This window comes from Lagenorhynchus albirostris, chromosome 7 (genome assembly GCF_949774975.1).
Source record: "Lagenorhynchus albirostris chromosome 7, mLagAlb1.1, whole genome shotgun sequence".
NCBI lineage: Eukaryota > Metazoa > Chordata > Mammalia > Artiodactyla > Delphinidae > Lagenorhynchus > Lagenorhynchus albirostris.
The window spans coordinates 33,770,959-33,796,518 of record NC_083101.1 but is presented as its reverse complement, the minus strand read 5'-3'; the positions used below and the strand labels follow the sequence as shown (position 1 = coordinate 33,796,518).

Here is a 25,560-nt window from a genome sequence, read left to right as displayed (position 1 = left end):
GGGAGGGGGCAATGGGGAGTGACTGCTAATGGGTGTGGGGTTTCTGGGGGTGATAAAATCATTTTCAAATTAGGGGTGATGGTTACACAACCACGTGAACATCTAAAACTCATGGAATTGTACACTTAAGTGGTGAATTTTGTGGTATGTGAGTTATACTTCAATTAAAAAAAAGAGCATTTTCTTCCCTTCCTCTCTTTCCTGCTGAGAATTCCTGCCCAGGTGATAGGAGGACACACAGTTTTCACAGCTCAGGCTACACAGCCCTGAAGCTGAGATTTCCTGGGCCATGGGACAACTACACCAGTTCAGCCACAGAAACCAGCAGCTGGCAGGGACCAACACACACATTTTACACACCACACTGCACTGCCCTGGCAGGACAGGGACCAGGACCAGGCCCTCTGCCTGCCAACGCAGGCACCGCCACATCCACTAGCCAGCCTCAGGTTCTGCAGCCCACCCACCGGAAGGCTCCACTTTTATATCTAAGTGAGGGAGAAAGTGGAGAAGAAAACTGGCCAACACCCACCCATTCACCACATCTTTACGAGGAACCTAGGGGACGGGCCCTATGCGAGGTGCTGGGTGAACATAAGACGTAGTACTTGACTTCACAGAACTAACTGTCTCATGATATTTAAAAATTAATTTTGAAGAACAGAGTGAGCTCAGGGAATACCCACAGTCTCTCCTTCCCTCACCTCCCGAACTCTGCAGAGACCACTGCACTCTTGTGGGACGTCCTGAGACCGTGCCCAAGGGAGATGAAGCAAAGACCAGTGATGGTCCCTGGCCTTGCTTACTAGGGCAGCAAAGCAGGGAGCTGCTGTGAGAACAGACACAGGACACCCCTGTTCACCCCTGGTAAACTAGAGGACAGACAACTGAGACTCTGGTTCACGGCGGTTTTATGCATGCATCTCAGTAGCTCTGCAAACAGGCTGTGGTCCCGGGCTCCCCTTCAGAAGTACTTTGCCCAATTCCGATCTTGCCCCTCGGGAAAGGGAAACCTCACCCTAGACTGGATCCCTTCCTGGAGCGGGAACGCTATAAAGCACATTATTTGACAAACTGGAATGTGAATGGTGGATTAAAGTATTGTTGCAACGTTAAGCTGAGTGAATTTGACAATGTCCTGCGGTTACCTAAGAGAATATTCCTATTTTTAGGAAACACACAAGTATTTAGGGATAAAGAGCAAAGATGTATGTAACTTACCCTCAAAGGGTTCAGAAAAAAGAATACTTTCACATACACATTCAGAGAGAGAGAGAGAGAGAGAAAATAAAGGAAAGACTTTGGACTTGTGTCATTTGATAATGATGTGTGAGGAGGTGAGCAAAAGTTCCATTTCTTTTGGATGGGTCTGGCTTCTCCATGGATAGAGAAAATGAGCCCCTGGGCAGGGAAGAGAGCCTCTGTACATTGTCTGCCTCAGACCTGGAGGTGCCTGAGAGCCATGCCTGGCTCTGATGGGCACTCCTCCCAGGCCTCTAAGAGCAGAGGCCCCAGCCCCACACAGCTTCTCTTCCTTCTCAGCAAGCAAGGGATGGCTGCTCCTCCCCAGAGGCTGGCAGGCTCTGTGTCTAAAAGGGTTTGTGTGGAGGACTGACATTAACAGACATTAGCCAGTCTGATGGGCTATTGACCGGGCTGCTAAAAGCCCTGTCAGGGCAGGGACATTTATAATTAGGAGGCCACTGCTGCCTTTCAGCCCATTAGGCCAGCAGTCAGTCAGGGACAGGCCTCTGATTTACGGGGGTGCAGGCTCTAAATCAGAGGAGATACACCCGCCCTCCTTGTAGAACCCAGGCAGCTGCTCAGCCTGGAGAGACGCCACCTCTGAGTCTCTGAGGGGCCGCCCTGGGGCAGACGGAGTGAATGGGACTGTAGGACCCATAAGACAGAGCCAGGTGCGTGGAGGACCTCAGTTGCCAGGATGGGAGAGGCTGTAGGGCTATTGTTGTGACCTCTAGGGTTCACAGGGAGCCGGCTGTCCCCAGAACAGCATCAGAGTCATGGCCTCGGGAGACCCTCCCCACAGCCCAGGTGGACACGGGAGGCAGAAGTAGGCTGCACAGTGTAGAAGAGGTTAGGCAGGCAGGCTGATCTGGCTTCCCGGGTTTGAATCCCTGCTACAGCACTTACTGCTGTGTGATCTGGGGCAAGTGACCTCAGCTCTCTGTGCCTCAGTTTCTTCATCTACAAAATGGCAACAGTAGTAGAATCTCCTAGGGTGGGTATGAGGATTAAATGAGTTCATACACATAAAGTGCTTAAGACTCTGCCTCGGGAATCCCTGGCGGTCCAGTGGTTAGGACTCAGCGCTTTCACTGCTGGGGCCTGGGTTCGATCCCTGGTCGGGGAACTAAGATCCGCGCAGCACGGCCAAATGAAAAAAATAAAAAAAGAAAAAAAAAGAAAAAGACTCTGCCTGGTACATGGTAAGCTCTCAGGAAATTCACCAGTTTAAGTTCATCAGAACTCACACATTTATTAATTGTGATAATAATTAATCACAATTACCCAGTTTTATTGTTGCTCAGTATGTTTCAGAGGGGCCCAGGGGTGTACTTAGTGTGAGGCCAAGCTTCCATGGGCGGCTCCTATCACTTCCTACACAACTGATGGGCAATGGCTCCAGGGGGGCCCTCAGTGAATAAATTGATGTCTTGATGGTATTCCCACTGACGGACTCAAGAACATTATCACATCTATAAGGAACAGGTTTGCAAGTATTTTCTTCAGGAATCATAATTTAGGGAGTCATTTATGTGCCAGGCCCTGTGTTAGGGGCTCTGCTAATATTATTTGATTTACCTCCAACCACCCCAGGAAGTAGTGCAAAAATCCCCATTGATAATGCAGAAGCTGGGGGTCGGAAGGGTTGACAATCAGAGCCACTCCACCCACGGCAGAACCATGAGAACTGGGAAAGCTTCCTCTCATTCTTGGTCTGCCTCTTGCTATCCTCACACCATAGGTATCATCAGCATCATGGAGGCCTTTCACTGAGGACCTACTATGTGCCAGGTCCTATGACGCGTGCAATTGGTGGCAAAAGGTGAATTACTCATGGTCCATGCCCTGCAGGAGCCTCCAATCTGTGGAGGTGACAGGATGTAGTGTACTCAGGGCTCACAGAGAGAAACAGAGGCAGAAGAAAGGCCCTGGGGGGATTAATCAAAGAAGGCTTCCTGGAGGAGGAGGCCTTTCAATTGGGCCTTAAAGAAAGGGAGACTTTGACCAGGCTATGGTGAAGGGGAGGCATTTCAAGCCAGAAAGGCTGGGCCTTAGGTAGGTTTTAAGCAGAGAGGATGCAAAAGCAGACAGCAGGGAAGGTACATTGATGGGTAGGACAGTAGAGGAGGTCAGAGAAGAGGGGAGAGGCTGTGGGCATGGAGACAGTCACCCTGCACAGAGAGAGATGCCCATGGAGAGATGGACAAGTGGACAGATGAGTCATGTCCTAACTAGAGGGGGTGAGACTTAGCCAGAGGGCTCCCCAGAAGAGACAGTTGAGCAGGGGAAAGATGACAGGAGTGTTCCCTAATCCTGCGAACACACGTGCTGCTAAAATGCAAATCATGTTCCCAGGAAGCTTTAGGGCAGAGCGTCATTCATCAGCCCTCCCCTCACATACACAGATGAGCATGGGGAATGTTCACCATAGAACCCCACACCCAGGGCTGGAAGTGGTGAACTGCAGAGGCTATCTGGTAACCCTGCTTGGTTACCTCCAGAGATGGGAAGCTCACTTCCTCCCTAGCTGGTTTATTCCACTTTTAGACCTTGCTGAACTGTGAGAAAGCGCTTCTTACTCGGAGCCTGGTGTAGCGTCCCTGTGGCCCTCCCTGCTCCCCTCACTCTCCATTTCTGGTTCTAGCTCTGTCTTTCGGGACCCCATAGATACCCCCACTCCCATCCCACTCCCCCGGCCCCAGGGCCAGCTCCTTGATATTTGAAGGCAGAGGACCCATTCCTTGAACATGTTCTTTTCCAGGCTTAATAGACCCCTAGAACTGGAAGAGACTTTCCCCCCAAATAAAAAAGTAAAATCGACTAGCCTATATCCTGCATTTCTAGAAGGGGAACCTGAGTGTGGAGGGGACAGGTGTATGCTGTGGAAGGCTCTAAGGTTCAAAACGTCAGCTGGGATGGGGATGAAGGATTTTGATGAGCAAGTCAGGACTTTGTGTGCAGGCAATGGGGGGTCCTGGGAGGTGTTTAGGCAAAAGAGTGACATGGTCTGACATAGGCTTTAAGAAGGGTCCAGCTGGCCTCTAAGAGCACAGCAGTGAAGTGCTCCCCTAACCCCGGCTCCCAGGCACCTGTTCGCCATGTGTCAGGCCCATGCCCGACTCTGGCCTGGTCCACTCCCAGTGATGCTGCAGGGCACACCCCCAGGGCTCTGCCTGCTCTTGCTGGCATTCCTCCCGACCTCCACACCTCACAGCAAAGTCCACCTCCCACTCTGATGCAGTGGGTCTGCTGTAGGCCGGGCGCCAGGGTCCAGAGCCCAACCTGGCATGTCCCCAGGCTCAGGGCGGGCCTGTCCCCACACCTTCCCACCGTGCCTTTGTTCCCAGAGCACAGCCCTTGGTTGCCTAGGCTGCAAGAGCCACCCTGCAAGGGGCTCACCCTGGGCCTCAGCGTGCAAGAGGAAAGGACTGCGGAGTCACTCCCCTCGGGACACCTGACAGCACCTGGGACAGCCTGGCCCTTCTGAGAATAACTTCTGGGACATGGTGGTGAGGCCAGGCACCTTCCAATCCTTCTTTCCAATAAGGAACTAGCTAGCTTGTCTCTTCCTTCCTTCCTTTACTAACACTCTCTGTGCCCGGATGGGACTTAATCCCTGGTAACTGACAAGGAGCCAATGTAAACCAGAGGTAAACCTCAGGAGTGCAGGTCAGCTGAATGAGAGTGGGGCCCAAGACCATGCCCAGGTCTGGGTCCTCACCCTTCCCTGCTCAGGGTCCTTCAGGCAGTCAGCTCCCTGAGCCTCAGCATTCTCATCTGTACGATGGAGCAATACTTCCTAGAAAATGAGCTAACAAAGGCAGAGCATAAGCCCTGTCCCCGCTGACTACATGAAAAAGGGCCCGCAGGCCTATCTGCCCAGGTAAGCACTGCACGATGGGACCAGCATGTGTGTCCTTTCCCTCTCTCAGCCTCTCCCCCCTGTTCCGTCACACTGGATGTGGTTACTTAAGAAAATGCCAACCAAATGCAATGCGTGGACCTTTCTTGATCCTAATTCAAACAAACCAGGTGCAAAGAGGCACTCATGAGGCAGTCAAAGGCATTTTTACCTAACAGGCAATCGGTTGGCACAGGAGATATTGTTGATGCTGTGATCCTAGCATTGTGGATATGTCAGAAAATGTTACTATGTTTTAGAATTGCAAACTGAACTTTGTGGGGGTAAAATGACAAACTGTCCAGGATTTGCTTTAAAAAAAAACTTCAGAGGGGACTTCCCTGACGGTCCAATGATTAAGACTTCGCCTTTCAATGCAGGGGGGGCAGGTCTGATCCCTGGTCGGGGAGCTGAGATCCCACATGCCTCACGGCCAAAAAAACCAAAACATAAAACAGAAGCACTATTGTAACAAACTCAATAAGGACTTTAAAAATGGTCCACATCAAAAAAAAAAAAATCTTAAAAAACAAACAAAACTTCAGGGGAAAAAAGAGGATGGATGAAGCAAGAGTGGCAAAGTCTTCAAGATTCTAGAATCTGAGTATGCAGAGTTCATTATATGTTTTTAACCTACCTTGGGTTTGAAAGTTTTTCCTAATGATAAAAGAGAACTAGAATCAAGAAAAAAAAAAAGAACTAGAATAGAGCCTAGCTGCTGAAAATGTAGTTTGTAAACCAGCAGCACTGGCATCACCTGGGAATAGAGATGCCAGATTTAGCAAATAAAAATAGAGGATACCTAGTAAAATTTGAATTTCAGATAAACAGCAAAGAACTTTTTAGAAGTATGTTCCATGTAATATTTTGCTTATGCTATAAAAATATTTGTGAAAATATCCTGGCAGTTTCTTATAAAACTGAACATGTAACTACTTTATGATCCGGGGAGATTGCACTCCTAGGCATTTATCCCAGAAAAGTGAACTTACTTATGTTCACACAGAAACCTGTACACACAAATGAAACTTCAGTTCCACAAGAGACCATTCCTGTATATTGAAGTATGTTTTCTAATTAATATTTTTATATTGCTATGTTTATTCTATTTCTTGAATTGATTCCTTTTAGGTATAAATTCTCTTCCTTCTCCCCTCTGATGTTTTGTTAGTGATATTCATGATACAATAAATTCAAATAATATTTTAAAAAGAAATAAAAAAGAAACCTGTACACAAATGTTTATAGCAGCTTCATTCCTAACAGCTCCAAACTGGAAACAGTCCAGATGGCCTTCAAGAGCAAATGGTTCGACAAACTGTGCAACCACACCACAGAATACTACTCAGCAATAAAAAAGAATGAGCAGTTGATACACACATCAACCTCGATGAATCTCCAGAGAATTGTACTGAGTAAAAGAAGTCAAGTGCAAAAGGCTACATACTGTATGGTTCTATTTGTATGACATTCTTAAAATGGCAAAAGTATAGAAATGGAGAACAGATTTGTTCAATTGATGAAAATTTATAAGCGCCAACTGTGTGTGCCCAAAAGGTGATATATGGGTAAGCAAAGTACTAGTTCTTCCCCCCTTACCCCCCATTGCAAGTACATTAGGAGGTGCTACCAGAAAAACACAAATGACTCTAATTCAAAGTACTCAGGGCATGATATCCTAAGAAAGGAATGTGTTGTAGAATATGTCATAAAAAGGAGAATGCTGTGGACATTTGGGGGAGGGATAAAAAGTGGCTATTCATGAACATGGTACATATCTCCATTTACTTAGGGCATCTTCAATATTAGTCTTTCAATGAGCCTATGTAATTTTCTTCTAGTAAGTCTTTTTTTAAAAAATTAATTTATTTTATTTATTTATTTTTGGCTGCATTGGGTCTATGTTGCTGCATGTGGGCTTTCTCTAGTTAGGGTGAGTGGGGGCTACTCTTCGTTGCAGTGCGTGGGCTTCTCACTGTGGTGGCTTCTCTTGGTGCAAAGCACAGGCTCTAGGCACGCGGGCTTCAGTAGTTGTGGCACGCAGGCTCAGCAGTTGTGGCTCACGGGCTCTAGAGCACAGGCTCAGTAGTTGTGGCACATGGGCTTAGTTGCTCCACAGCATGTGGGATCTTCCTGGACCAGGGCTTGAACTTGTGTCCCCTGCATTGGCAGGCGGATTCTTAACCACTGTGCCACCAGGGAAGCCCTTTCCTAGTAAGTCTTGCTCATTTATTCCTAGGTATTCACACTTTTCTTATTCTACTGAAAATATTTACATTTTCTAAGCACTCTTGGTATGTAAAAATGCAATTCATTTTTGTATTCTGATTTTTTACCCAGCCACTTTCCAAACACTCATTTTCCTTTTTTTTTTTTTTTGCATACAGTTTATTTTGACAATCAAGATATGGCACAGTTCCCTCACCCCCCAAAATACCTCCTGCTGCCCCTCTGTAGCCAACCCTTCCTCAACTCCAGCCACTGGCAACTAGTGGTCTGTTTTCCATCCCCATAGTTTTGCCTTTTCCAGAATGTCACATAAATAGATGCATACATATTTGCCCTTTTAAGTCTAGCTTCTTTTACTTAGCATGATGCATCTGAGATTCATCCTTGTTGTTGTAGGTGTCACTAGTTGTTCATTTTTTTGGAATTTTTAAATTTAATTTAATTTTTTTTTATTCATCAGGTTCTTATTAGTTATCTATTTTATACATATTAGTGTATATATGTCAATCTTAATCTCCCAATTCATCCCACCACCACCTCGCCTGCCACTTTCCCCCCTTGGTGTCCATACGTTTGTTCTCTACATCTGTGTCTCGATTTCTGCCCTGCAAACTGGTTCATCTGTACCATTTTTCTAGGTTCCACATATATGCGTTAATATATCATATTTTTCTCTTTCTGACTTACTTCACTCTGTATGACAGTCTCTAGATCCATCCACGTCTCAACAAATGACTCAATTTCGTTCCCTTTTTTTTTTTTTTTTTGGCGGTACGCGGGCCTCTCACTGTTGTGGCCTCTCCCGTTGCAGAGCACAGGCTCCAGACGTGCAGGCTCAGTGGCCATGGCTCACGGGGCCAGCCGCTCCGCGGCATGTGGGATCTTCCCGGACAGGGGCATGAACCCGCATCCCCTGCATCGGCAGGCGGACTCTCAACCACTGCGCCACCAGGGAAGCCCAATTTCATTCCTTTTTATGGCTGAGTAATATTCCATTGTACATATGTACCACAACTTCTTTATCCGTTTGTCTGTTGATGGGCATTTAGGTTGCTGCCATGACCTGGCTATTGTAAATAGTGCTGCAATGAACATTGGGGTGCATGTGTCTTTTTGAATTATGGTTTTCTCTGGGTATATGCTCAGTAGTGGGATTGCTGGGTCATATGGTAATTCTATTTTTAGTTCTTTAAGCAACCTCCATACTGTTCTCCATAGTGGCTGTATCAATTTACATTCCCACCAACAGTGCAAGAGGGTTCCCTTTTCTCCACACCCTCTCCAGCATTTGTTGTTTGTAGATTTTCTGATGAGGCCCATTCTAACTGGTGTGAGGTGATACCTCATTGTAGTTTTGATTTGCATTTCTCTAATAATTAGTGATGTTGAGCAGCTTTTCATGTGCTTCTTGACCATCTGTTTGTCTTCTTTGGAGAAATGTCTATTTAGGTCTTCTGCCCATTTTTGGATTGGGTTGTTTGTTTTTTTAATATTGTGCTGCATGAGCTGTTTATATATTTTGGAGATTAATCCTTTGTCCGTTGATTCATTTGCAAATATTTTCTCCCATTCTGAGGGTTGTCTTTTTGTCTTGTTTGTAGTTTCCTTTGCTTTGCAAAAGGTTTTAAGTTTCATTAGGTCCCATTTGTTTATTTTTGGTTTTATTTCCATTACTCTAGAAGGTGGATCAAAAAAGATCTTGCTGTGATTTATGTCAAAGAGTGTTCTATGTTTTCCTCTAAGAGTTTTGTTTGTTTGTTTTTTTGCGGTACGCGGGCCTCTCACCACTGTGGCCTCTCCTATTGCGGAGTACAGGCTCCAGACGCGCAGGCCCAGTGGCCATGGCTCACGGGCCCAGCCGCTCCGCAGCACGTGGGATCCTCCCGGATCGGGGCACGAACCCGCGTCCCCTGCATTGGTAGGCGGACTCCCAACCACTGCACCACCAGGGAAGCCCCTCTAAGAGTTTTATAGTGTCTGGTCTCACATTTAGGTCTCTAATCCATTTTTTTTTTCTTTTTGCGGTATGCGGGCCTCTCACTGTTGCGGCCTCTCCCGTTGCGGAGCACAGGCTCCAGACGTGCAGGCTCAGCGGCCATGGCTCATGGGCCCAGCCGCTCCGTGGCATGTGGGATCTTCCCGGACCAGGGCACGAACCCGTGTCCCCTGCAACGGCAGGCAGACTCTCAACCTCTGCGCCACCAGGGAAGCCCTCTAATCCATTTTGAGTTTATTTTTGTGTATGGTGTTAGGGAGTGTTCTAATTTCATTCTTTTACATGTAACTGTTCAGTTTTCCCAGCACCACGTATTGAAGAGACTGTCTTTTCTCCATTGTATATCCTTGCCTCCTTTGTCATAGATTAGTTGACCATAGGTACGTGGATTTATCTCTGGGCTTTCTATCCTGTTCCATTGATCTATATTTCTGTTTTTGTGCCAGTACCATACTGTCTTGATTACTGTAGCTTTGTAGTATAGTCTGAAGTCAGGGAGTCTGATTCCTCCAGCTCCATTTTTTTCCCTCAAGACTGCTTTGGCTATTTGGGGTCTTTTGTGTCTCCATACGAATTTTAAGATTTTTTGTTCTAGCTCTGTAAAAAAAATGCCACTGGTAATTTGATAGGGATTGCATTGAGTCTGTAGATTGCTTTGGGTAGTATAGTCATTTTCACAATATTGATTCTTCCAATCCAAGAACATGGTGTATCTCTCTATCTGTTGGTATCATCTTTAATTTCTTTCATCAGTGTCTTATAGTTTTCTGAGTACAGGTCTTTTACCTCCTTAGGTAGGTTTATTCCTAGGTATTTTATTCTTTTTGTTGCAGTGGTGAATGGGATTGTTTCCTTTATTTCTCTTTCTGATCTTTCGTTGTTAGTGTATAGGAATGCAAGAGATTTCTGTGCATTAACTTTGTATCCTGCAACTTTATACCAAATTCATTGATTAGCTCTAATAGTTTTCTGGTGGCATCTTTAGGATTCTCTATGTATAGTATCATGTTATCTGCAGACAGTGAGTTTTACTTCTACTTTTCCAATTTGTATTCATTTCATTTCTTTTTCTTCTCTGATGGCGTGGCTAGGACTTCCAAAACTATGTTGAATAATAGTGGCGAGAGTGGACATCCTTGTCTTTTTCCTCATCTTAGAGGAAATGCTTTCAGTTTTTCACCATTGAGAATGATGTTTGCTGTGGGTTTGTCATATATGGTCTTTATTATGTTGAGGTAGGTTGCTTCTATGACCACTTTCTGGAGAGTTTTTATCATAAATGGGTGTTGAATTTTGTCAAAAGCTTTTTCTGCATCTATTGAGATGATCATATGGTTTTTATTCTTCAATTTGTTAATATGGTGTATCACAGTGACTGATTTGCATATATTGAAGAATCCTTGCATTCCTGGGGTAAATCCCACTTGATCATGATGTATGATCCTTTTAATGTGTTGTTGGATTCTGTTTGCTAGTATTTTGTTGAGGATTTTTGCATCTATATTCATCAGTGATATTGGTCTGTAATTTTCTTTTTTTGTAGTATCTTTGTCTGGTTTTGGTATCAGGGTGATGGTGGCCTCATAGAATGAGTCTGGGAGTGCCAAACACTCATTTTTCTAATTATTTGACTCTACTTTCTTTTGGTTTTCTATGTAGACATCACATCAGTAAACAATGTGGTTTTACCTCTTCCTTTTCAATCCTTATACCTTTAAGTTATTTTTCTAATCTTACTGTGCAGGCCAGCACCTTCTTGCCAAGATTTTTTTTTTTTTTTTGGCCACGCCCTGGGATCTTAGCTCCCTGATCAGGGATTGGACCCAGGTCACGGCAATGAAGTGCAGAGTCCTGTAACCACTGGACCACGAGGGAATTCCCTAAAGGGATGTTTCTCACATTCCTTCTTTATGATGATGTCTGCACCATATTAATAAAGATAACAAATATCACCAATATCACCAATAATGGGATAAACTGATATCATGTGTTACATGATTTAATAATGAACTGAGGATATATCACTTGTTTAATACTCTTGCCAAAAATGTATAACATGAATCTAATCACAAGGAAACAATGGGACAAATCCAATTTTAGAAATGTCCTACAGTACGGACACCAAGGGGGGAAAGCAGGGGGTGGGGTGGGCTCTGGCAGTGATGGTGGTGGTGGTGGAATGAACTGGGAGATTGGGATTGACATATATATACCAATATGTATAAAACAGATAACTAATAAGAACCTGCTGTATAAAAATAAAAAATTTTAAAAATCGAAAAACAAAAGACAAAAAACAAAACAATCAAAAAAGAAATGTCCTACAAAACAGTGGGCCTTCACTGCTTTAAAATGTCAATATAATGAAATAAAGTAGACTAAGAGATATGACAACTCATAATTCATGATCCTGAGTTAGATTCTATATACACATATATGGAGAGAAAGATATAAAAAAAGATAAAACGTAAATTTGGCAGAATGTTAACTATTGGTGAATCTAAGTCAAGGATAATCTTTTATTCAAGTATTTTTGCAACTTTTCTGCAGGGTTGAGATTCTTTCAAAACAAAATTTCAAACAATTCTGTTTCCTGTATGTTAGTGAAATTCCCTTCTCCTAGTTTGCAAAGAATTTTTATCATGAATGGGTATTGTACTCTATCAAATGCAAATAATCTATATTTATAGGTTAACTAATATTAAACCACCCTTAGTTTCTGGAATAAATCCAACTTGCTCAGAATGTATCTTTTTTTAATTCAATGCTGGATTTGATTAACTAACAATTTTATATTCATCTTCTTGAGTGATATTTTTCTTTCTTGATCTGTTCCTGTCTGGTCTTGGAATCAAGGTTACACTGGCCTCAGAACAAAAGGGGAGCAGTCCCTCTTTTCCTATTTTCTGAAAATGTTTGTAAAAGATTGGAATAATCAGTTCCTTGAAAGTTACATAGAAATCGCCTGTAAAACCACATGGACTTAGTGTCACCCTTATGTGTGTGTTTGTGTAAAATATAATATAAAAAAGTACATAAAATGTAAGTGTTCAGCTTAATGAATTGTTGGAAAATAAATTTAAACATATAACTGCCATGAACTATTACTAGCACAAAGGAGACTCCCTGCTATGGAATACTTTCCAATCATAACTCCCTCCCTCCCCCAGTGGGTAACTATTATCCTGGCTATCCTCCCCTGCTTGCTCTTCTTTAAGATTTTTGTACCTACTTATGCATCCCTTAAAGTATAGTTTAATTTAGTCTGTTTTTAACTTTAGGTAGTGACGTTGTAATTTATTTGGTTTCTTCCCTTGACACTGTCTTTATGATTCATCCATGTGGTGGTATGTGTTTATATTTTGATCCTTTTCATAATTGTGTATGTTCCACACTATGGATATACCGTAATTTATATATTCAATTCTTGGACATTTGGGTTTTTGCAGTTTATTGATAACACGAACAATGCTCCCATGCATATTCTTGCATTTGTGTTCTGGTGACATAAGCACACAGTTCTGCATGGTAAACACCTTGGAGTGGAATCTCCAAGTCTGTGCATTTTCCTCTTTAATAGAAACGGTCACACTTTGTTCCAACACACGTGTACCAGTTTACCCTGCCCCCAGAAGTGCCTGAGAGTTCAGAGGGCTCCGTGGCCTCTTCATCACTCACTATTATTAGATTTTATATTTTTGCCAATCTGGTGGGTCACAGTGGTATCTCATTGTGGTTTATTAACGAGGTTGAGCACGTTTTCAAATGTTTAGTAACCGTTTGGATTTTCTCTGCTATGAGATACCTGTTCATTTTTTTTTTCCCCTAGTCCATTTTATACACTCAGGAAATGAGCTCTTTGTCATGATTACTGTGCCAATATCTTTTCTCACTCTATGGCTGCCTCTTCTTTCTTCTGTTTTCTTTAAGAGAGATATTTATTATGCAATTTTTAAAATAGTTAAAGGACCATTCAGGCTTTCTATTTCTACTTGAATCGGTCCTGACAAGTTATATTTTTTTGTAGGAATTTGTCCATATTGCCAACGTTTTCAAATATATTGTCATAAAACTGCTCAGATTAGTGTCTTATATTTTGAAGCTCTACTGATAATGCATTTTGTTTGTTTGTTTGTTCTTGGAGTTATTTGCACCTTCTCTCTTTTATTCTTGACCACCTCTCCAGAGGTTTGTCTATCAGTCTGTTCTAGGAACCAACTATTTACTACTAACTTTGGCTCTTTTTTTTTTTTTTTTTTTTTTTGTGGTACGCCGGCCTCTCACTGTTGTGGCCTCTCCCGTTGCGGAGCACAGGCTCCGGACGCGCAGGCTCAGCGGCCATGGCTCACGGGCCCAGCAGCTCCGCGGCATGTGGGATCCTCCCGGACCGGGGCACAAACCCGTGTCCCCTGCATCGGCAGGTGGACTCTCAACCACTGTGCCACCAGGGAAGCCCTTGGCTCTTCTGATCCTCTTTAATCGATCTTTGATGCTCTTTTCACTGATTTCTGATCTTTAATACCCCCTTCCTCAAACTTTCTTTGGGTTTACTCTGTTGTCCTTTTTCTAACTTCTCAGGTTGAATGTTTAGTTGTTAATTTTACACCTAATATAAGCATTAGTGCTATAAATTTCCCTTGAAGCACCACTTTCCCTGCATCCCATAAGTTTTGTGATGTATTTCATTCTCATTCATTTCCAAGTATTTTTACATTTCTAAATGAATGGGCATTTAAAATTTATCTTTTGTTATTGACTTCTAACTCAATTGCATTGGGATCAGAAAACCTGATCTACGAGATTCCAATTTATATTTGTGATTTTAACTAAAAGGGGTTCTAAGTCTGTTGTTTGTTCTTTCAGTGGATGCTTACTCATGGAGGCTTACATGCTTGGTGTTCTCAGTTTATGAATTTCCCTGATCTTAATCTGTGGGAATCCTGTTCACATTGGAAATGCTTTCCTCTGGAGAAACCTTCTATCTGCTTCTGCTGCAAACCAGAGGCACTACCAAACCCGGATCCCTCTAGCCCCTTCAGAGATTCTACCTCAAGGCAGAAACTCAGGATTCTGAAAAGATCTGCTATTAAGTTAGTCTATATGAAACCACCATTCTGGGGGTCAAAAACTGTTAAATAATCAGCAATTGCATGTGGCCCAACTTACACCGTCAACCTTTGCCGCAGGACAAGCCTGTTCTTCCTGTTCACTTGCTGCTTACCTCTCCTACTTAAATTTCGGCTCAAGGTTTTTTTCCTTTCTTGGAGAGAGGAGGAGGCTTTGGAGATTTCCCCAATGTCTTGTGAGCCCAGCAATGCATTAAGAATTAAATGTTATTCATGAATGAATTACGTTGCAATGGGGTGGAGGGGAGGTCCTAGGAGTCCTAAACAACTGCTAGAAGCTGAAATCCCAGGAGAGGTATACTTTTTCAATGAGAAAACCAAGACTCAAAGGGGTGAAATGACTTATTCATTGTCACATGGCTGGTAACAGGCAGGGCTAGGACTTGAACTCACATATGGAACCAAAACTGAGGCTCTTTCTACTCTCTCTCTGTCCTGTGCTGCCTCCAGAGAGCTATTTGGGCCTGAGCTTAGCAGGCATCCTTACCTGGTGCAAGGGGATGACGAGGAAGGCCCCCCCACCAGCACACTCAGTCACGACTGCAATGAAGCGGGGGTTCACAGCACAGAAATGATTGTCGTGGACGCTGCGGGTGATGGGCACGGAGTCGTAGCAGTTCTCCTTGCTGGCTGGTTTGCCAAAGACATGGCGGAACTTGGAGCTCCGGTACTGGGGGTGCCATGACATCTGCAGGAGACAAATGGGACAGAAGGGCTGTGAGGCTCGCAACCTGACAGCAGGACACACGGAGTCTCACCTGGAGAGGACATAAGAGGGCAGGACCAGGACAGCGGTCAGTTCTATGAGGACAGTGACGTGCTATGAAGGGCACCCAGGTGAACAGGCTATAATTGTGGCTACTTCCAGGGACCTGGTGAGATGGCGTACAACTACTGCTCACCTGTTTGCTTTTCATCCCTTCGTGTGCGAAAACAAAAAGGCAGAAAAACCGTAGAGAGAACTCCCTCCGTTCCCTCCCCTATCCAGCACTTCACCAGACAGGCCAGCCTCCCCACCCAGCTAAGTGGGAAATATAGTGTCCTCTGGAGCCAGCCTGCCCAGGCTCCAATTCCAGCTCTGTGCTTGCCAGCTGGGTGGGCAAATGACTTAAATTCTGAAGTCTCAGTTTCCTCATCTGTAAAATGAGGATAAAGAAAGTATCTGTCTCATAGACTTGTCATGAGGATGAAATGAGATGATACACTAAGATCCCTTGCTCAACAGTAATAATTACTACCACTATTATCATCCAGCCATCTTAACCTTCCCTCTCTCCTCATCCGGCCTTGTATTTGTTCACTCAATATTTACTGAGTACCACCTGTGCCAGGCACTGGGGGTTTGGAGAGAGCAAGCCTGAGCCCAGCCTTACAGGAGTGAAGAGTCCTATGAGTGAGGACATTAGCGGAGTCTGGGCCACTGGGACCCAGTGTACTATAGGTAATAATGGACGTTTCTACATGGCAGTCAGGGAGGGCTTCCCAGAGGAAGTGACACGTGAACTGTGATTTGAAGGATGAGAAGGAGTTGGCCATGTAGGCTGGAAAAGGGTGAGCTGGGGGAGGTGTCCCAGGCAGATGGAACAGCCTGAGCAAGGGCCCTGAGATAGAAGCGAACGTGGAATGTTTGGGAAACTACATATGGTTTGGTAAGATTAGTAAGGAGATGCTAAAAAGAAAATATATATTCACACACACACACACACACACATATACATGTAAACTGGATGATGTGAACGAGGAGAACACGAGCTGGAGGGGTGAGCAGGGCTAGATCATGAATGGCTTGTAAGAGGGTCTAGGGCTCATTAGTGGCCAAATATATATCATGTGGCCTCCTCTTGGCCCTGCTGCTGCTCAGTTCAAACCCCCTCCCCTCAGTCTCATTGACCCACTGGGCCTTCCCATCTACGCTCCTCATGCAGCCAGAGGGATTGTTCTGGACACCAAACCTGGCTATATTCCTCCCTCCCCGGCCCCCACCTTAGGTCACCCTTTGATGCTCCCCATTCACTGCTGTCCTACAGGATCAAGGCCAAACTCAGCTTGGGTCCCACCCTATATCCCAAGATTTCGCTTTTTCTTGCTCATCTTCTAAACGGCTCCTTCCAGACAAAGCACACCACGCAGCTTCCCTGGTACCTGCTCCTGCATTTCCAGTCCTCTGGGCCTTCACCCTTGCCTTTCCCTCTGCTTGGCTTGCTCTTCCCAGCCCACTGTTGTCTCTACCCATCACTATGAGTCCAAACCCTTCCTTCCCCCAGCTCCCAGGTGCCCTCCCTTTACACAGCACCAGGTACCATCAGCCTCGTGGCGGCAGGTCTGTCCTGTGAAGCTCAGACATTTCAACCTTCCTTTAGGGAGCTTTGCCCAAAACCCTGGCTGCATTTGCCAGAGCTACAGGAAGTAGCACGGAACGCAGGGACTGCCTAACAATGCCCATCCAATCCCAGAAACGATGTAAGAAGCCTTACAGAAATAGAGAAAACACAGATAGAAGGAAATAAAAAAAGCCATGGTGAGGAAATGGGGACAGAGGGAAAGTGCAGGAACAAAAAGAGATCACCTGAAATGTAGGGGGAGTCAAGCTACGATTGTGTGCTGCCAGGACCAGCACACAGGGGAGGTTTTGCGTCGGAGCTTCCTAGTGGTCAATTCGACAAGGGAAACAGAATCAGAAAGGGATTTACTCACTGTCTGTAAGATAAATGCCTGCACTTGCTAAGGAGCAGTACAGCTTTTCTCTGCACTGAGCCCTGAGAGAAACAGGTCCTAAGGATCATCTAAGGAAAGAAGAGCAAGGATAACGATCTCCCTGGGGTCTTGGCAATTAGTGGCAGCTGAGGAGTAGCCTAGGGCCTGGGCTGTGGGTGGGAAAGTAGGGGGCAAGTCAGCAGGCTCAGCTCCTGGGCCCCCACCCCTGCCTCACCTTGAGCAGCAGTTGGGGGTGGGGGTGGGGGGCGTCTCTCTGTGGCCCACGGTGATGCTCACCAGACACTCCATTGCTCCCCTCACATCCCAGCCTCCTTGCAGTTAGGCAGCCACTATTAGTCCTAGCTAGTGGATCGTGGGTGGGAGTGATGTGTGCCACTTCCCGGCTGAAGCGTGTAAGACCTGCCGGTGACCCTCCAGAACTCTCGTCCTTGGCTGGAGGGATGAGGAGGCCACATGTTCCAGACGGTGCAGCTTCCATCTTCCTGGGTCCCCAAGGGACTGTGTGAATAGGGCACCTTGCCCCAAACTGACTCATATAGCATGACAGAGAATTAAACTTGTAGAGTGAACTGCAGAGAAATAGTGGGGATACTTGTCACAGAGCATAGCCTACCCGTCCTGACTAACACATTGCCCCAGGCAGGCCCAAACAATGGTAGACAGGCAATGGCTGCCTGTGCTTGGTGTGGCCAGGGCACAGGAGCCTGCAGGGAAGAGGTGGGCAAGCAGGCAGGACCCAGATCCCCTCAGGAGCCATGTGAAAGGACTTGGACTCTGAGGGCAATGGGAGCTGCTGCAGGGGTTATAGCAGGGGAGGATGAGGACCAGTTTTCACTTTTAGGTGGATTCCTCTGATTGCTGAGGTAATCATGACAGTCGCCTGGGCTGAAAAGCAGGGCAGAGGGGATGGAGAGGATGGGACGTGTTAGTGAAAAACATGGGAGGGGGATAAAGCAGCCTTGGTGCCCATGGTGGGCTGTGTGGTGAGGGGGCCAGTCATGCCTGCTGAAATCAACATGACCTGGCCAGCATCAACAGTCCTGGCCCCTCTGGCCACTCTCAGCACTCTCCCTTCACACCTGGGGGACGGCTCTGGTTCCAGGTTCAGGGTCAGGGGCCATAAGAGGCCTGGGCAATGCTCTCCTGGAGCTCACAGTCACCTCCATGGCAATAGCAACTCCTAGTTTCGGGTGCTTGCTATGTGCCAGGCTCCGTTCCAAGCGCTTCCCCTGTATGAACTTAGGTGCTACCTTGCTCCCTGTTACAGATGTAGGAGTTGAGGCAGAAAAGTGAAGCAACCTTCCTGGCGTCACACAGCTAGGAGGAGGTGCAGCTCTGTCTCTGCAGCCCTCAGCTCCAGATAATGATGATGAAAGCTCTTTCACACTCATTACACCCTGGATTCCACCTCAGTCCCAAGGGGAAGTGTCATGACCATTATCGCCCCTACTTCACAGCAAAGGAAAACGAGGCTCAGTTAACCAAGCGGACGTCCTCTGGCGAAGGGGCTATTGGCCTCCACTGATGAGGCCGGCCAGCCTCTGAGCAGTGTGAACCTCATGCCCCCCGACCCCCGTGCCGAACTCCTCTCCCCCATCCCACCCCACCTGGCTTCAACACCTTACCTCCACTGCCAAGCTTCTTCCAGACTTGTAGCCATGAGGGAAACTCACAGAAGTGGGTGGGTGGCACCAAGCCAGGTGGGCCGTCTCTCCCTTTGCCCCAGGTATAGGACTGTGCATGCACATATGTGGGTGAAGTTTGTGCGAATGTGTGTGCACTGTGTGTGCAAGTCTGTGTGTGAACACTGCACTGATCAGGGTGTTCCTACGTGCTCGTGTACCCCTGTGGGTGGGTGTGCACCTGTGCCTCTGTTTGGGTGTTTGTGTCTGTGCATGTACTGCACATGCGTGCCTGTGTTTATCAGTGCATGAATGAGTTTAAGGACTCAGCAATTCAGAGAGCAGGAGTTTTACTTTCCCCACAAGCAGGCACTTGCCTGAAAATGAGGACCATAGCGGGCCTTCAGCACTGTGAGGCCCTTGCCCACGGGCTGGGCCAGAACATCAATCCGGGACAGGTTTACCCCACGCCACTTGTCCTATCCTGCCTGGTCCCATCCAGCTGGGCCCACATCAAAGCCATAGCAGGTCTTCCTAGGCATAGCGGGCCAGCCCATTAGGGCACAAAGCAGGCGGTGGCACCCATTCTGCTGCTGCTATCCCAAGGGTGCTTAGCTGGCCTGATGCCATGGGATTAGGCTCTTTGTGCTGTGAATTCCCTGCCCTGCAAAAAGATTTAGTCATCGCTGGGTTTAACACCCCACTGAGTTTATTCTTTATCTATTTATTTTTATTTTTTGGTCGTGCCGTGCAGCACATGGGGAATCTTAGTTCCAGACTAGGGATTGGACCCATGCCCCCTTCTGTGGAAGCGAGAAGTTTTAACCACTGGACCACCAGGGAAGTCCCCACTGAGTTTACATCTCAGTGCCTGACAGGGGAATGGCTTGCTGCCTGTCCTATCCCTTACAACTCTCCTGAGGCCTGTTGTCCCCATTTGGTGCAGAGGAAGTGACTTGACCAAGATCAAATTAGTAGGAGTGGAGATGGCAAGCAGAAGCCAAGACGTGGTCCAGATGCCCCTCTTCCCACCTCGTGCTCCTCTCTGATGTGTGTGAGAGAGATGGAGACAGAGACACAGAGATTTTCCTGCCTGGCTCCAGAGGCCTATCTTCCCAGCCTAGCCCTGAATCATTGCAGGACAAGGGTTAGCTGCAGGGTGGCTGAAACCGAACCCAAACTGGGTGTGGTACAAAGCAGCATAATAGATTATTCATTAATTGCGCTGTTCCTGGCCTCAGGGAGAATGAAATTACCTGATTTGGTCTTTGAACGTCAGCGGTGGGGAGGAGTCTGGCATTCCTGGCTACCATTGTCCCCTTAGTAAGTTTCTGTTTCCACATTTCATATTTGGAATTGTATTTTATTTTTTCCCTTAAAACCTGACCTTGTGGTCATCGAGCTGCCCCCAAACACGCCTCCTGGGAGGGTCTGAACCACCACACTTACCTCAGCCACAGTTAAAAGAGGGAGATTACAATCACAAGTTTCCTAGCTTTACAAAGTGAAAAAAGATTACCATAAGGGGAAAGGACTCTGTATTTGAAGGTGATCTACAAAGACCAAGAATCAACACAATACCTGCCTAATTATGGGTGGGTCCCATGTCTTGACTCTAATCCTGGGTTGACAATTATCCATAATAGAGTTTATCTAGATCTTGGCCTTGACCCCAAACTTGACAGGAAAGCACCTTTTTAATTCACCTTAAGTCCTTATCAGGGCCTCTGATCCACCCACAGGAAGGGGTGAGATATCTGGCTCAGGATGCCAAGGTCCAGCTGAGGTCAAGGCCCCGCTGCTGTCAATGCAGGTCTCTGCCTAACCATGGAAGCAAGAAGGGACCTTGTCGCTCTCCACAGAAGGAGGTGACCAACTGTTCTGGTTTGTCCAGGGTGTGTGTGGGGTGGGTATTCCTGGGATGCAGGGCTTTCAGTGCTAAAATCAGGAAAGTCTCAAGCAAAAAGGGAAAAGTTGGTTACCCTGCTGAAACCGTGCAACTCAAATTGGGACTTGAACCTGGACAAACCCAGATTGGGACTTGAACACATGGGCTTTTTAAAAAAAAAAAATTTATTTATTTATGGCTGCATTGGGTCTTCGTTGCTGCGCGCAGGCTTTCTCTAGTTGCGGCGAGCCGAGGCTACCATTCTTTGCGGTGCGCGGGCTTGTCATTGCGATGGCTTCTCTTGTGGAGCATGGGATCTAGGCACGCGGGTTTCAGTAGTTGTGGCTCGTGGGCTCTAGAGCGCAGGCTCAGGAGTTGTGGCGCACGAGCTTATAGTTGCTCCGCAGCATGTGGGATCTTCCTGGACCAGGGCTGGAACCCGTGTTCCCCTGCATTAGCAGGCAGATTCTTAACCACTGTGCCACCAGGGAAGTCCTTGAACCCATGGTCTTTTTTTTTTTTTGCGGTACGCTGGCCTCTCATTGTTGTGGCCTCTCCCGTTGTGGAGCACAGGCTCCGGACGCGCAGGCTCAGCGGCCATGGCTCACGGGCCTAGCCGCTCCGCGGCATGTGGGATCTTCCCGGACCGGGACACGAACCCGTGTCCCCTGCATCGGCAGGCGGACTCTCAACCACTGCGCCACCAGGGAAGCCCGAACCCATGGTCTTTTAATTGAGATCACACACCTGGTCTCAGGACTTAATGAAGCTCAGGTTCTTGATGTCTTGTCACAGGATGAATTCAGTGAGAGACAAAGTGATAGGTAAGAAGTAGGTTTATTTAGAGAAAAACACACTCCACAGATGGAGTGTGGGCCATCTCAGGAGAGAGGCCCTGAAATATGGGGTGGTTAGTTTTTATGGGCTGCGTAATTTCATAGACTAATGAACAGGAGGATTATCCCAACTATTTTGGGGAAGCGGTGGAGATTTCCAGGAATTGGGCCACCATCTGCTTTTTGAACTTTGATGGTTGGCCTCAGAACTGTCATGGCGTTGGTGGGTGTGTCACTTAGCTAATGAATTATAATGAGCATATGAGGCTCAAGGTCTATGGGAAGTCGAATCTTCTGCCATCTTGGACCTAGTTGGTTCTAACCAGTTTTTGTCATGTTCTATTATGCCATTCTTTTAAAGGTTGTGCCCTGTCCTCTTCCCTCCTGTTCCACTGCCACCTACCATAGAGGTCTCCAGAGAACTTTTACCCTATTTACATGCAACGATTCTACAGTAAGTCACTAGTAGCCTTGACTCTGAAAACTTGCCTGTGAGACAGAAGGCTCTAGAACGAACTTCTGAAAGAGCCCAACATCCTGGACCAAAGAACAGAACACCTCAAAGCAGAAAAATCCAAGGTCTGTAAAGTGCTTATTCTGTGCAGGGTAAAGGGGCAATTCAGTCACTGTTCTCCACACGTGTACACTTCTCAGGGAAATGGCTGAGAGCGGGAAAGGATGAGATGCCACGATCTTAACTGGCTGCTAAAGCACAGGGCAGTGGTTTGTAACTTTGAATGCACATTAGAATCACTTGAATCGGGTCACTGGGTATGGGACCCAGGCAGCAGCTCTGACCAACACGGAGTCTCTAGTCACACATGGCTTCTAAATTAAAATCAATTAAAATGAATTGAAATGTAAAATTTGGCTCCTCAGTTGCACTACCATTTCAAGTGTTCAAGAGACGCACATGGCTACCGGCTACCCAACTAAACAGTGTAATTATAGGACATGTCCACTGTGCCCATGTGACCTTGGGCCAGTTACTTAATGTGTCTATTTCCTCACCAGTAAAATCAGGCATAATAACAAATAATAGCTAACACATTGCGTATTATACGTGAAGTATGTTCCAGGTACTAACTTGACCCTGACAGCAATCTGGTTAAGTACAGGTGTTAGAGAACCATTGACTGAAACCGCCCGCCCTGGCCAGGCACGATAATGACCGCTTGCAAGAGTTATCTCACAACAGGAGGTGTCCCAATAAGGAACATGGAACTAATAAGCTACCGTCAGACAGAAGAATTCAGGAGGGGCCAAAAGGAGGGAGCAGACGCCAGCCTATAATATATCCTACCAACCTCCCAGAAACTTTTGTGCTGGAATCAATCTTGGCTGAGAGATGCGTGCCCCCAGGAAGGACCCTGAGTCAGACCAAATGTGGACACAAGCAAGATGACTGGCCAGAGACAGCCTGGAAACTAACCTCATTATCATAAAACCTGAGACCGCGATCCACGTGGCAGAGCAATTCTCCTGGGTTCCCTTACCCCACCGCTCTCCACCGGGTGCCTCTTTCCAATAAAGTCTTTTGCTTTTGCTTTGTCAGCCCATGTATCTTCTCAGACAATTCATTCCTGAGTGTTAGACAAGAGCCCACTCTTGGGCCCTGGAAGGGGTCCCCCTCTTCCTGCAACATTATTATCACCCCATTTTTACAAATGTGAAAACTGGGGCACAGATAGGTTAAGTAACGTGCCCAAAATCACACAGCAAGTAGGCGGCTGAGCTGGAATCCAGAACCGAACTGTTTAGTCCTGGGTCCACACTCTCCCACAGGGCTGCCCTGAAAATTAGATGAGATAATCCGCCCAGTACATGGAGCAATGCCGGTGCATACTTAGTCCTCAACAGATGTTTGCTGTGAAGATCGTTGTGGTCCCAATGTTTACAGGACATTAAGATTTGATTTAGTACATGACAGGTACGTGCTGAGGGCCCAACATTTTGGGGATCTGAGTAAAAATCCCAAACCAGAAAGTGCAAAGCAGCCCGCTAGGTGCAGAGTTCCGACCCTCGGTGCTCACCACATTGATGAGGCACGTGAGAAGCTAACTAACAATCTCTGTGGATTCAGAAGAACCCAGAGAGGAAAGGCATTTATTTGAGCACGTCTCTCCAGGGTACAAAAGCCCGCAGCCTCCTAGACCTTCCTTCCCTTAGTTCTAAAGGGTAGATTGACACAGTTACTAACCAGGGAGATGAGAGAATGCAGAAACAAAGGAAAAGCAGTCAGACAAAAGTGCAGAGATAAAGCAGAGCTGCTTCATCCTCAAGGGATGTACGGGATACACGTAACAATGTATCTTTGAGTTCTTCTACGGGAACTAAGGCCCTCACCTAGAAGAAGGATGGTCACTTCAGGTTGAGCAGGAGATTCCTGGAACACCACCCTGTTACCTCACCACCAACCAATCAGAAGAAAGTCACACACCCTGCAGCCCTCACCCCGGATTTTGCCTGTGAAAACTCTTCCCTGAACACCAACGGGGGAGTTTGGGTCTTTTGAGCGCGAGCCCCCTCCCCCCATTCTCCTTGCTCAGCCCTGCAATGAACCTTCCTCTGCTCCAAACTCCGACATTTCGGTTTGTTTGGCCTCACTGTGCACGGGGCACACGGACTTGGGTTTGGCAGCAGAGGCCAGCAGCCTCGCTCAGCCCTGTGCTGTGGGGCCTGAGGGTCTTGGTGGGAGTGTGGGGCGAAGGGCGGAAGGGCAGAGGAAGCCCTTTGGTTCTCTCCATGGGCACGGCTTTCCCAGGCAGGAAAGCAGAACCACGCTGTCTGGGGACGCCCCCACCCCCGCCAGGCCTCAACCACCCGCGGCCCATCAGCAGTGGAGGCTGAGGCACCCTGCAGCCAGCATGGAATAACAGTTCTCTTTCCAGGTTCTCTCTGCCTCAAGCACCCTCCCACCTCTGCCTTTATCACCCCTCCTCCAGCTCTGTGGTCCTTCTGGTCCAGCACAGATGCCTCCCCGCAGGCCCACAGGAAATACAGGCTGAGTCAGAGAGAGCGCCAAGAAAATGCCTCTTTCCTCCTGATGAGATTAGGCCCGAGGGAGCACCTCCCCTCCTGACATCTGACACTGCCCAGAGGCAGGTGCCTGGGCCCCCGGGAGGAGCAGGGCATCTCCTGAGATGACCTGGCCTCCCCTGCCCCCCGGCACCCTTGCTCTTGACCCTTTCCTCAAGCTGTGTGAGGCCTGGCCAGCCTTTTCTCTCCGTGACTCCGTTTCTCCTCCACCCCAGCCCAGGCCTCCTATCCTGCCCGCACCCTGACTCTGTCATTTCCCTTAAGACTCCCCCCAGCCCTAGGTCCCCTCTGTCCTCAGGATAAAGCCTTCGGCTGGACTTGGGTTTTGAGGCCCCTGCACATTCCCTGACGGCCTTCCCCTCATCTCCACACACCTGCCCTTTGAGCCACACTGGTTTATCTGCTCTCCCCTCAAAGCGTTGGCTTTCCCAGACACCCCATCTTTGCTCACACCCCTTCTCTCTGCCTAGAGCCAAGTCAGCCCAGACCAGTCTGAGCTGGTAAGTCAGCCCAGGTAAGTCCAAGGTTGGCACTTAGCTGGGTTCCTAGGATGCCCCCTCCTCTCACTCCACCTTCCTGGGCCCGGCTCAAATAGAACCGCCTCCAGGGGGCTTCCCAAGTTCCAAGGCCTGAACGATCTCTCTAGCCTATGAGGTCCCCCATCCTGATACACAGGGAGGGGAAAGAGGAGGCAACTGGTTCAAATGCCGGGACCCTCATTTGTCTCTGGGCCCCAGCATCCTCATCTGTAAAAGAGGACCCTCGGATCTACCTCACGGGGCCTTGTCCAAGATTAAATGAGGTAACAGATGTAAAATGCTTTGCACGTGTCTGGTACTGTTACTGAACACAAGTTCGTGCGCCTGATACACAGCGAGGCCAAAGCAACCAAAACGTCGGAGTTTGGAGCAGAGAAAGGTCTACTGCAGGGCCAGGCAAGGTGGCTTGTGCTCAAAACCCCCA

At 47.2% G+C, this 25,560-nt stretch overlaps 1 protein-coding gene across 3 annotated transcripts in view; it reads right to left on the bottom strand.

Moving 5' to 3' along the window:
- Positions 1-25,560, bottom strand: part of CORO2A (coronin 2A) — a 59,471-nt gene that overhangs the window by 13,397 nt on the left and 20,514 nt on the right. For 2 of the 3 annotated variants that reach the window (XM_060154770.1, XM_060154773.1), the window contains exon 2: positions 14,985-15,185. In XM_060154770.1, coding sequence (XP_060010753.1) covers positions 14,985-15,185 — 201 coding nt within the window. Of the gene's footprint in view, positions 1-14,984; positions 15,186-17,063; positions 17,115-25,560 lie in introns of those variants that run through there. The other variant, XM_060154772.1, reaches the window with a different exon arrangement.